We start from the raw sequence: 13,005 nt of genomic DNA, 5'->3' as shown, positions 1-13,005 counted from the left end.
TATTTATCATTTTCAACCTCATGACGTCCGCTCAGGGAATATGACGCTGTCGCGTGGCCCTGATTGTGGCTTGGCCCTCAAAAGTTGAGTGTGTTTATTGCTCTAAACGGAGTTGCGCGGTGTCCACATTTCTGACTTCCTGTCTGCGCTTGGCTCACATCCGATCGCTCACGTCAACATTAATCATCTTGTCCGTCTGCTCGCCAGTCTTGCATTTGACCCAGTGTCTCTTGACCCACCTCTCTCTGTCTGCCGCTGCCTTTCGCTTTGACTGCGCTTCACGGCGTCGACTCATTTCGGGAAGTTTCACCACCCTCCGGGCCCTATCAAGTGACTTTGAGTCAAAGAGCTACTAATTGGGAAACAGCAGTTCCTTAATTGCTTCTCCCTCGTTTCGTTTTTTTTTTCACTCCTCAAACGTACAGATAAAATTAAATTCCCCTTTTCGTATGCTCTATTTTCATGATAAGTGCTGGTAGTGCTCGGGCTTAGCGGGATAAGCTGGATGTGAGAACTGCCTGGACCGCAGGAAAAAATTAAAACGTGTTAATTTCACATATTCAGCTTAAGGAATTATGAGACTTCGCCGTCGAATGGGGCGCCAACACCTTTTAACCGAATCTGCACTGAGACAACACAGATGGGATGATGCACGAGCGAGTGGCGTATCCACACGGGGGCAAGGATTTTCCTTTCTTTCCATCTCAATCTTTCTTTCATTCTGAGTCGCGAGCTTAAGCAGTCAAGTGAGTGGATTTATAGACCTGAGGCTTATGGCTTAGTCCTGATTGCTTGAATTGGCTCGGCCTCTGTTAAAATAAATGGCTTTTACTCCTAATTAGAGAATAGGAACACGGGGGGAAGAGTGAGGTGATGAAGGAAAGGGAAGAAAAATCAGAAGCATTGTGAAAATGAAAGGAAAAGCCTCTTAAATCATGTGGCCTTTTAAGTCCGTTTTGGGTTTAGGTTTTACAAGAACCAAAGACAGGTCAAGGTTCAACTCTTGCGGTTGTTAAATTGCTAATACGCCTCCTCTGACTGTAAACGCGAACAAGCCTTCTTCTCCTTTTCTATTTTGTTCTCATTTTCTCCGAGAAGTGCTTGCATTCTTGTAGCTGTTTTCCTTTTTTTTCTTTCTCTTTCTTTCTCTAAACTGTGTTCAGCTGTAAAACATTTGAGGAAACTTTATGCTTCCCCGTTCAGCTCTGAGTTTAAGTGGAGGTTCTCCGCCGGCTATAAAAAAAGAGAAGGAAAGGAAAAATGGTTGAGGGCAGGATGAGGTCCTCGTCTATGCGTCTTCATAGTGCGGGCTGCGGGCCAGGCACACTCTCTGCAGCCCCCTCCTCCCACCACCACCACCACCACCACCCCCACCCCCCCCCTTCTTTTTTTTTCTTCTTCTTTTCATTCGGTTAAACTGTGAAAATGAATCACGCATCTGAAAAGTATGAAATGTGTAGATTTACTCAGAGATGTACAAAAACTGTTCGGTGAGTATGAGCAATGGCACTGGTAGGTGGCCAAAAATATTATTATTATTTTTGTATTTGATCTTGATTTGTGTTTCTAGAAGTGAACAAAATAGTTTTCTTGGCTTTCATGGCAAGGCGACAGGAAAAACCCTGTTAGCTTAGCTTAGCATAGCTAAGCGCAAAAACTGGAAACGGAGGGGAAAAAAAAGAGATAGCTTCGGCTATGTTCAGAGGTAATAAAATCTGTCCACCAGCACTAACCAATATGCTCTTTCGCATGCTTAATCCATACAAAAAACTAATTGTAAACAGCTCTTAGAAGTCTTGGCAGGGAAGCAAATGAGCATATTTCCCAAAATGCAGAGCTATTTCTTTAATCTGTGGCCCACATTTTTCAGCAAAAAGAACTACTAGCTGAAAATATTCAGTGTATTTCAACATGGCGGCAGTTCTGCCAAATATTCCTTCTGTGTTCGTCTTTTTTGGTCTCCTTCAATCTGCCAGCAGCCACTTTTTCTTTCCATACAAAACAGCCACAGGCAGATCACACAACCATCTAACAAGCGAGGGCATTGACTTGCAGACAGTGTGATCTGGGATGCCTTCATTTTTTTTTTCTTCCCCCTTTGAAGTTTGAAAATCTCCCACCAGAAGTCGCTTGTTAGGTGAACAAAGATGCCAAACAGATTCAAATGAAGGCCGCGGTGACAACAACACACAAGGGGACGGGGACCTACATGAAGGTTTACGGCTTTCCGGCCCCTCCCGGGTAAACAAGAAAGGCCTGACCTGCTTGTCATGGGGATGATAGAACAACACAGATAGTTTTGGGGGAGAAAAAACCCAGACGGACGCTAACCGAAAGCCTAATAAAGTCTATGCCACATTTCTGAGCAAGATCTTTCTAAATAATAGCCTCCCTTGTACTTTTGACTGAGGTTTGGTGTGGAGGGTGGTCATGGGACTCCCCAATGTGATGGCAACGCACTAATCTGCCCTGTATGGCCCATTCACATGTGTTCACACCATTGTTTCCACATTCTAAACAGGGACTGCAATGTTACCCAAGGGAATAGCAAATTTGCTGGTTAGAAACCCTCCACTAATACCGCCTCTTATTTAAAGTCTGCGTGTCCTTGCAGAATCACCACGGCTCATGCTTGTTGTCCGTAATCTGCTGGGAAATATATAGGAACAATGTTTTGGCCGTAATTACAGGCAGCTGTTATGTGAAAAATGCACAAACGACACGAGGTGACGAGTATGCGTTCAAGAAAATGTGTGTGAGCCTGGGAAAATCGAGGGTTTTTTCTCGCCACTAGGAGGTTTTCCCCCCACAAACCGATCGGTGCTGTAATTTATTACCCGGTAAACACGTGGGAATAGTATTTCAGCGCCACAAGATAAACAACTACTCCACTTCACGCACGTCTCGCGAGAAGGGGCGCTCCCTCTGTGCTCGCCTATTGTGAGAGTTTTCCTAATCTCGCGCGAGCTTCGAAGTTTCCCACGCCTGTTGTTGTGGCGTCTGCCCTTTTCGCTCTCCCTCTCTCTCTCCCTCTCTCTCTCCGAGTCGCTGTTACCCGCCGCCCCCCTTTCTCTCTGTCTTCCTCACCCACCCCCTTTCTCTCCGTCTCCCTCGTCCCTACACCTCCAGTCTGCTTCTGTTGTCTCGGCGGATTGTTGGGCTGTGGGAGAGGAAGGATATCGCGAGTATTGGAGTTTTGGTGAGAGTTTGTGGAAGATGGCGCCTGTTGTGACAGGGTGAGTCTGAGATTCGGGGCTGGCGGCGGGGAGCGGAGTTGAAGAGAATATAACTTATTGCCATAATGAAATTGCTTACTATTACTTCACATTGTGTAGCCCGGACACTGCGCCGCATTTTCAACCACAGGTTTAGTCGCCGGGAGTCGTTTCTTTGTCCCAGTGTGTTTGCGTGCGAGTGTGTTTTTTTTTTTTTTTTTTTCTTTGGCCAGTTACTTGCCCGAGCTGACTGACTGTTGCTGCAGTGTGTTGTGAGCTAGCCCCAGCTAAGCGATACTTCATTCCCGGTGGTCTTTTACTCCCAGACAACGGCGAGCAGCTAGCTTCGGAGGCTAGCCAGCGAGCTAAACACAACCAGCGGGGCATGTTTGCGAGAGCAGTTTTTAACGCCAACACGCCGTCTCATTCTCCTCTTTCACTGGCTCACGCTGAGAGCAGTCGCATAAATCCCAGTCATTTTTTTTTTTTTTTTTTTTTGTCGGAAACGTGCTCGCCAGCTAGCCGGGGCAGCACGCCGAGCGAACGGGACTCGCGACAACACGGCTAGCTGTCCGATAATGGACGCCAGCTAGCGGTGTTTGACTGAAAACACGTTGCGGCTTTGTGACCGACGTATCAATTTGGTGGCGTCTTTAAAGTGCTCGCTGTATTTATAACCATTTGCGCGTTGCGCGAGAAAGCGCCAGCCGTGAGCGTTTAACCATGAAGCCGACGGCTCGTCGCGAGAAACCGTGCACTTTTGTGACCCCGGCTCTGAGTGGTGCTGGGAAATAGTATTTTTTTTTTTTTTTTTTTTTTTTTTTTACAACATAAACAGCGATCCCGATCTAATGAAAACCCGCATCCCGATGCTCGTCCCCTCACGCTGAGTGCACGTAAGGACAGAAACGCACAGATAAGCGCCCGTGGACGAGTGTTCCCTTGACCCCATCCGAACATCGGGCGAAAACAACAACCTCTCGTTTTGATGCTCGAGTGTCTTGATTTATTTACACGCCTCAGTCTGATTACTGCGACTCCTGAAACGACGCGGGGATATCTTCCCGGAGGAGCTGTTAAATATTTAATACCCAGCTCCTTAAACGCCACCATGTTTTTTTTTTTTTTTTTTCTTGTGTCAGTCAAGTGTACATTTTCCCCAATTTAAAGCTAATTAATTGCACTCGATGCTCCCAGATCACAGATCCAAATGCAGCTTTCTCCTGTAACAACCTGCCCACTGATTTTAAACTCTGTCAAGGATGCAGCTCTGTTTTAAAAGTAAGAATAGTGCCGCTGTGTTTTGTCACTCCTTGCTTATCAGTAATGAAAGTATTATCTTATCTTATAGCGTGGTTAAATATTAAGACGCCGACTTAAACCCTCATTAAAATGATTTGCCTGCACATTAGCTGCACACTTTATTTTATTTTATTTTATTTTATTTGAACCGTGGAGGCAATAATCCCCACAGACAGCTCAGTGGGTGACAGACATTTGCAGGGCTTGTTGGAGGTGTGTGTGTGTTTGTGTGTGTGTGTGTGTGTGATGGTAGGGGACGGGGAGCTGGTGGATTGGGCGGAAAAAGGGGGGGCGGGTGGGTCGCCGTGCATGTTCATCTGGGGGCTTTTCAGCAGACCTGAACTGATTTCAGTTGGGGGGGCGTAGGGGGGGAGGAGGCAAGCAAGAGGGCACGCGGGTCAGGTCTGGGTGGCTGGCCACCTGTCCAGATGATATCTGCAGATTCGCGTGTGTTTTTCTGCCATTGGGGACGAGGGAGTAGGGGGGTGGGGGGTCAGAAAGATGGGTTGGGTGTGTGCTTGCTCAAGAGAGGTTTAACAGGGTCTTTCTTTTTTGTTTTTTTTTTTTTTATATATCTGGTGGCAGACCTCGTTCGCAGCAACGGTTGGAGACTTCAAGAGGAGCCGGTTGCCCCCACATAGTGTGTGAACGGTTGTGGCTTTATGCCGGGAGGGGCTCCATAACCACAGGCTTGTTAATGGTGTTACAGCTCTCTGGTACAGCGCGACAGAAAAAGCTGCAGTTAAAGGTTTCTGCCTTTTGAAAGTCGAAGCTCGCGCTGCCTTTCGCTGTCGCAAAGCTACGAGCCGAACGCTTGGGGTGTGGGCTGCTTCTTTGGCTCGCATCGTGTCTCGTCTCGTCGTAACTGTGCCGTTTCAGCGAGTTTTTGTCCACCGCTCGAGTGTGATTTGTCAACGAGTGGATCGAATTAATTTTCGGCGTCTGGACGTCCTCATCGCGGCTGGACAGCAGGTGGCAGTTACTGATTGATCCGTCAATCGGCAGTGAACTTTTACTTTAATGATGTTTGACCCCGGTGATTGCTGAGCAGCCAGAGCTCTTGGAGGATTGGCTGAAAACATGACACACAACACAAAATCTACATTTGAGACGTGGCTCTTTCCGTTAGGAGGGTGACTGACAAGTTTGCTCCTTCGCTAAGAGGTGTTAACTGGAGCTCCTCCAGTTCACCAGGAGGGAGTGGCACCTAATTCATCAGAAAGGTGGTAATTTAACTGAGCGATCGTTTCGAAGGATGCCGTTTGTGGTGCTGTTAAACTTTGTTGAAATAAACACAAAAGTGTTTCTATTATTTAGCCCAGTCCACTGACTGGAGCGGGTCTGACAGAATAATAGAAACAATTTGGTAGCACTGCAAACCGCTGCTTTTAAAATGAAAACACCGTTGACTCAGCAGCTCTTTCTGTTATATTTAACAAATGCTGAATACCATAACCTTCACCAAGACTGTTATATTATAATGCATTCATTTTCACTTGTGTACTTAATGAGTTGGACAGTGAGCGCATGCTACATTAATATAAAAGCTCTGCAGTGTGTGTAGAACACCACTATTCCCATGGATTTTCTATCTGTGCTGATGGATAATTTGGCACGGCGCATTCAAGACTGATGATTTAAAATGTCGAGATGGACGACCCCAGAGTGGCAACGCACACTTATTTCCATTGTTGGCAAAGTTGGACAGTCGTTTCTCATTGAACTTTGTGGACTGTCAGAAAATTGTAACACAGGGCCTAATGTCTCGCCATCAAATCGGCCGAAACCTTCTGCGTCTCTGTCCGTCATGTGGACGAGGAGCCAAAAAAACAGAACCAGAAACAAAAACTGTTGTTTTTTCCTCCTTTTCCTTCACCCTCTACCACAGAAACCGATTGTGCGAGCTGAAAGAGCAGCACTGTTCACCTGGGATGATAAAAGCATGAATCACTTATTTCAACACTGCTCCGCCTTTGCTGTGCCCCTGGGGGATGGGATTCCATTTAGCTCACCCCCCCCCTCTGTCCCTCTGCCAAAAAAAAAAAAAAAAAAGAACGATGGAGTCTTTCAGGCCCAAAGCCAAGCGTCTCAGTGTTGGTGTAATGATACTACTGTGCCATTCTTTGAGACACAAACTTGTGTCCTTGCGTTTGTTAGCGTGAGTGTGTGGTTTGAGCTCTGGGGCCGCGTCGATCTGATCGAGTGGATGCGTGTGCGTGCGCGGAAGAAAGAGCGAGCGTAACCAGACGTAAAAGTTGATATGTGTGTGTGTGCGCGTGTGCGCACGTGCATCCATTTCCCCGGGGTCCTCTCCTCTTCCCTGCGTCCTTTTATAAAAGGAGAGATTCAGAGAGAGCAGCAGATGTCGAAGCGCTGACCTTTATGGTGGCGATGGCTCAGGCTAGAGTTAAAAGACACGCCGAGTCACCCCCCCCCCCCTCCTCCACACCCCACTCCCCCCTCCCCACCCCTCAAAGCAGCCGCCCCACGTCCACCCACGCACACACACACACACACACGCGTCCTGCTACCTTAGCTGCAGCACTGACGGACAGGTTCGCGGCGGAGACGATACGAGCCACCTGAGCCGCGGGGGATCCCGCAGCCTCCGAAGCCGCCCCCCCCCCGTATCCGCCCGAAAAGCTGCGAAAAGCTTCAAAGTGTGTGGCATTTTCGGGGGCTTACAAGCCGGGAGGGAACCGTGCAGAAGTCACAGGCAGAGCACCAAAGCAACTGCGCCACCGCCAGGGATTTCTCCTGGCGCGCACAGTAGCCCATTGTTTTGGAAGTTCATACGTATCCATTACTTCACGTGATTGAAACATCCCCCGAAGCCCGCAGCTTCGCCGAGGCTTCGGATTCGGCTCGTTTGGCCGAGTGACGACGGGCTCCTCTGAGAGCGCCGCGCGCTCCGTGAAGTTGAAGCTTCGTCTTCTCGTTTCTCTTTTGATTCGGTTTGTACCCGCTTGTCTTGGGGGAACAACCGCAGGAGGCACCCAAGGGAATAGAAATGTGCATTTTTGTGTAATTTGTCTTGGGCCATTTCTCACTCTTAGCCGTGAACCACCTGCTCCAGCTACGCCCTCATAGCATAACCGCACGTTTTCGTACCACAAGCGTTTTCTTTATTGACGGTGACCTTTTTCATATAGGTAGCTGGAGACAGTCGAGCCTTGGGGCTTGATAACAGGGTTGGATTTCTCATCCAAAGCCACAGGAAGGATAAGGGGGCATTAATTTTACTTGTGCGAGGCTTGGAATGCATTAGTCTAAGGTCATAGCGTTTTATCTCCGGCTCTTCCAAAAACCTCGCTGCCGTTTGCCTCGGAGAAGATGGGACGGAACATTCTGATGTAAATCTAGAGCCAGTGTGGTTTTGAAAACAACCGTGGCGTCATGTTTGATAGGGGCCCAAGTTCTCTCGGTGTTGTTGTTGGCACCGGCCTTCGCCGCTTAGCTAAGACAGGCCGAGCGGGACAGGAGAGACCGAGGGCCGACACGAGGCGAAACGCGACGGGCGGTGGAAGCGCGCACTTCTCCGCCGACTCTTTGTCCGTCTTTCTCACTTTCTCCCGTTCTCCCTCCTCTTCCAAGAGAATTTCCTCGGAGCCCCTGTTCCTTTACCGTTCGTAGTGATTACAGCTTCGCCGGGGGAGCGCTGGTTTCTACTGTGTCAGCAGTTCCCCCCCCACTGTCCCTGCACATTCAGGATGTTTCATTCAGAAAACACGAGCCGAGCCCCCTCCCTGCCTCACTCCTGTTTGCTTTCACTGCGCTTCAGCGAGCAAACTCTTACCTACTTCCTATGTCGGAGCAGCTGAAATTGAAAGGAAAAAATAGTGTATTTGTCACCGAAAGAGGAGGACGTGTAACTCGTCTTTGAATAGGGATTTCACGTCGGCCCTCTGATGCATTGCATAAGTATCGAGCGTTATACGATATCAAGAGACTCCACCAGCTGAGAGATAAAACGTTACTTCTTTCATTTGATTGTGTCAGATTGTTTGATTCTCAGCCGCGGGTTCGAAGCGTCGCTCAGGTGTCTCCGCGTCGTCAAAGCGCATCGGCCCCGGCTCATCCACTCAGAGGAAAGGCTGTAAATACACACAGGATCTCCCGTGTTGGGAAAGCCCCTGACGACGACGCCGCCGCCTCCCACAGCTGTAAGCAACTGCCACTATCGCTGTATTTGATAAGGAGGGAGTGGCAAACTCTGAGGCCGCCCGTAGTAAACTTTCCACAAACAAATGTTGTTACAGCCTCGGGGGCTGCTGGGGGGATCATGTAAGGTCTGCTGATAGACTCGGAGCATTATCTCACTCCTGTTCCCTCTGAGCAAACAGCTCATGATGAAAACACACCGACATATTACAACATCATCTTATTGACTTTTCTAATTCTAAGCACATCACTGCTAGTTAAGGAATAAGATAACTGGATGTCGGTGGTTTTCTCCTATATTTTCAAGCCTATATTGCTCCATTGAATGTGTATCTTGCACACTTTTCAACTCAAATGTCGCATTTTAGCGTTCAGCGAGCCTTCCTCCAGCGAGACCACTGCCCACGTTCGCCCAGGCGAGCGAAGACGAACGGTCTGCACCACCCTCTGCAAGAGAAGGAGCGAGACGGGCACAGAAAAGGCGTTATCGGGTGTCGGGAAAATATCGGAGGAAAAGAACCAAGACGAGAGAGAGAGAGGGGTTGGGATTCCAGGAAAGGCGAGCTGTTATCTCCAAACGCTTCTTTGCATTGTCTGCTTGTTTAACTGAGGCTGCCGGAGAGTCGCAGCGAAGAATCCGCCTGGTGGCATTCCTGTGGCGGTTGACGTCAGGAGGTTTTGGCCTTTGCTTAGAGTCACAATGAAGTAATGGACATGTGTGGCGTTTTGTGGAACGGTCTATTGATTGTGGTTTAGGAAACAATGCCTTTTTTTTTTTTTTTTCCCTTCGAGGCAGGGTTGCTCATGTTGTGGTTGATCATCTTGCACTTGTGGCCGCAGTTTGATGTTTTCTGCAGTTGCGAGCGTTTGGAAGCGCCGCTGAAGAATGTGTGAGGTTTCACATGATGAGCTCATGGAAGGAGACTAACTTGTTTTTTATATACTCGTTCGTCCTAAAAGAAATCGGCAGCGGAGCTTCTCGCTTGACAGAGCGTTTCATTTAGCGGCGTTCAACTAGCGTTCTCTGCACAAGACGTGATATCTTCCACTCTGTTATATCTTAAATGCAGGCTTGAATATATTTGAGGTTTTAGAGCAAATCCGTGTGGTTAAGATTCAGGAAACGTCTTGGGTGTCACATCTGGTTAATTGTCGCCTCTTTTGGAAAGGTGGCATGTTCTGAAGAGGAACAAGTAGCAGGAACTACAACCTCCTTCCCCATCACGACAACGACAGCGAAACCAGACGGTAGCCTCGGGCCGACAAAGTCCTCGCTACGCCGCGCACACACACACACACGCGCACACACACACACACACACGCGTGCTGCGGTCTGTGCATTTGGTTTGGTTTGCTGAGGATCATCTCGCAGCATGTGAGCTAAAGGTCATGTCTCATTCTCCCTCTCGCTCCGTTTCTGCCAGGAATTCTATTTTCTCTCTCGTTGCGGCGCACTCAGTCTTTCGGGTGGTTTTGAGGCAAGGGCAGGGCAAGACGGTGGTTAGTTGGCCTGAGCTGATAAATGCCCTGAAAGAACTAGACTGGCATGAGCACCGGAGACGCACAATCGCATTGTGTTACAGGGGTATTTGGATCACTCATCAGTGATGAGCATTGACTGTTTGGGGGAAAAAAATTGTAGCTGTTTTGACAAAAATTTCAAAACTTTTGATTTTAGCTCAGAATTAGCTTCTTACGTTATAGCAATTAAAATAGTTTGTGGTGTTAGGTTTTACCTCTCTTATTATTAACCCCAGTGCTAGCCTGGCTTAACACGTCATTCGGATTTTATTATCAGGCTCTTGTTTGGGACAAAACAAGCGTTTTCTTCTTCCGTTGGTGCAATTTTCATTGTAGACTAAACAACAAACGTTCACCAGATTCGTTGTTAACGTACCTGTTAGTCGTAGTCCTGCGCTCGGTAACAACCAGGTCTCCGTCAGTGCAGCTCAACAACTCCTAAACCCCTTGGTGAGCTCTAGTGCAGATCAGACCCGTGATATTTCTCCAAATGTTTGTATCGCGAGGCCGTCCTGCAGTTTGTAACGTCAGGCAGAATGTTCCTGCTCCTCAGACAAGAAAAAACACATTCAGCTCGTGTTATGAAACACCTGGCTGTTTGAGGTTCCTGGCTTTAATGAGAAAGGCAGGCACCGAAGGGGTTTTCAGTAAAGTGTGATCAATGCCCAGTGAAGATAAATGAGGATGAAATTCAGTAAGGACGGCATAGTTAGGAAGGAGACCGCTTTTCAACGAGGACTGATAGGAAGCATCTGCTGGAACAATAAAACTCTTGATTCTGTGCTTTCAGATTTGTGGAGGAAAGTCTTGTTGTTTATGCACTTAAGATTGTTAAAGTCGAAGAGAAATTCAAGACTGAACAATATTTACTTAACCTGTTTTCTTATGAGTTAGCTGTGTAACATTCATTTATCATATTGGTCGAACTAGGGCTGCAGTCAGTGCGTTTACATGCACGTGAAAAACAAATAATTATTGCCTTAATCCGACTTTAACTGGACAACTTATGCCCCTGTAAACACGCTACTCCGTCTAATGGAGTTCTCCTTATCCAGCTAATCAATTTTCACCAGCATGTATACGCCTTAAACAGAGTTTAACTAGCCAATGCATTTGCACATGCTCCATAACCGCTGCGCTGTCGTATGACCCCAGAACACAAACATCCGATGAGGATAGTGCGCATATTGTCTGCACCGTATGTAGCGCACGCATTACGTATGAGATTATGAAAGCTGTATCATATGTTGTTGTTCAAATGCTGGTCTAGTTGTTTATTATTTGAAAGGGGTCGTTATTAACGCGCTGAAAAAACACTTATCGCCCCCTAGTGTGAAGGAGGAAGACATGTTCCCGTCAGTTATTTAATTTTCTCCGTTGCATGTAAACTAGGACATGGAGTCGAATTTTGAGCATATCTCGATTAAGCTGCACATGTAAACGCACAGAGTTACTTTAAAATGAATCTCCCAGTTCTTTTCCAGATTGGCTTTTGTTTACTTCGTGCTATCTGTGACTATTTAGCGGCATTAGTCGAATAAAAAATTCTATTTGTTATCATACAAGGCCAAACGGCTACATACTGCAGCGGGAAAGCCAGGATAACAGCGCAGCGTCAGACCAACATCTCCTTTACCTGCACCTCTCACTGATGCGAAGCTGCAGCAGAGTCGCTGTGGCCCATGCGGTCTCCTCACAACACTTCCCCCTGGGTTCCCTCTCGTTCCAGCAGTGAGTCATCAACTCAGCAGAGAGCGAGAGGGGGAGCAGGAACGGGCGGTTCACTCAGGGTTCAAGGCTCCCTCGCTTCATCCCCTCTCTTCTCTCTCCTGACAGTCCCCCCCCCCCCCCCCCCCCCCCCCCCAAGCACATAACCTGTCTCACCCCTAAGCCCCAGACGTTTGGTGCCGTTTTTAGCCCGTAGCTCTTAATATCACAAATGTCCAATTTTTTAGATAACTTCTCAAAAGTCTGTGCACTTGTCCTGGATATTTTTTTTTCCGTGACTGTGTATATTGGAAGCTTTGCTAATGCAAACGTGTGCTCGTCGAGAGAACGTTGCGTTCCACAACCGCCGTCGTTTGACTCAATACTCGATCTGTGAAACACGTGCTCTAATGATCGGTCTTATTAGGTAAATTGAGAGTAGTAAGCGGTCTTCTTTATAAGCCACACATCTTTGTAGTTGCACCAGTGTTTTAGTTTTGCTAACCACTAAATTGGAGTAAGACCTCTGAAGAAGTTGGTTTCCTGTCACAGATGCAGGTGAAGATAGATGTAAATTTCACTCACACATTGACCACACATCTTCATGCTAAATTTGGTGTCTGTCTGCGTAGCTCGCCTGAGGTTTGATAATGTAGCGCTGCACAGCTCTTGTTTCCTGTATCTGCTCTCTAGAGCAACACTCCTGACTTTAAACCAGAAACTGTTTAAAGACCAAATCTCTTTAGCTTTACCAGCTACACAGTTCTCTTTACAAAAAAACAAAACAGAAAAAACAACATCATCTGTCCTAAATGAAGTGTTTTGACCTTGTCAAAAAGATTCAACAGGGGACGTAGTGGAACCGAGGACGAGATCTTTTTAGATACCAGCGCGACTGGTCAGGAGCCTGGATTTAGGACACATGTTATCTGAGGCCTGAATGGAGGCAGGTGGCAGCCAGTGTGGAGGAAACGGAGTCAGAGCTGCAGGATTCACAAAGGAGGCTTCATTAAAGATAGAACAAGCATTAAGGGATAGTGTGCGTGCGCACGGGTCCGGCTTGGCTCTCCGCCGCGCGCTGGAAATTTCATTACTTTGT

The 13,005-nt window shown here is 47.6% G+C and overlaps 1 protein-coding gene across 2 annotated transcripts in view; it reads left to right on the top strand.

Annotated features, from left to right (window-relative positions):
• The first annotated feature begins 2,902 nt into the window (after positions 1 to 2,902).
• rbpjb (recombination signal binding protein for immunoglobulin kappa J region b) overlaps positions 2,903 to 13,005 on the top strand; it is a 42,837-nt gene continuing 32,734 nt past the window's right edge. The window contains exon 1 of one of the 2 annotated variants that reach the window (XM_047609234.1): positions 2,903 to 3,236. In XM_047609234.1, the coding sequence (XP_047465190.1) occupies positions 3,217 to 3,236 (20 nt within the window). In that variant the 5' untranslated portion in view covers positions 2,903 to 3,216. The remainder of the gene's footprint in view (positions 3,237 to 13,005) is intronic. The other variant, XM_047609240.1, reaches the window with a different exon arrangement.

This window comes from Mugil cephalus, chromosome 1 (genome assembly GCF_022458985.1).
Source record: "Mugil cephalus isolate CIBA_MC_2020 chromosome 1, CIBA_Mcephalus_1.1, whole genome shotgun sequence".
Lineage (NCBI taxonomy): Eukaryota > Metazoa > Chordata > Actinopteri > Mugiliformes > Mugilidae > Mugil > Mugil cephalus.
This window is presented reverse-complemented; position numbering and strand designations above follow the sequence as displayed.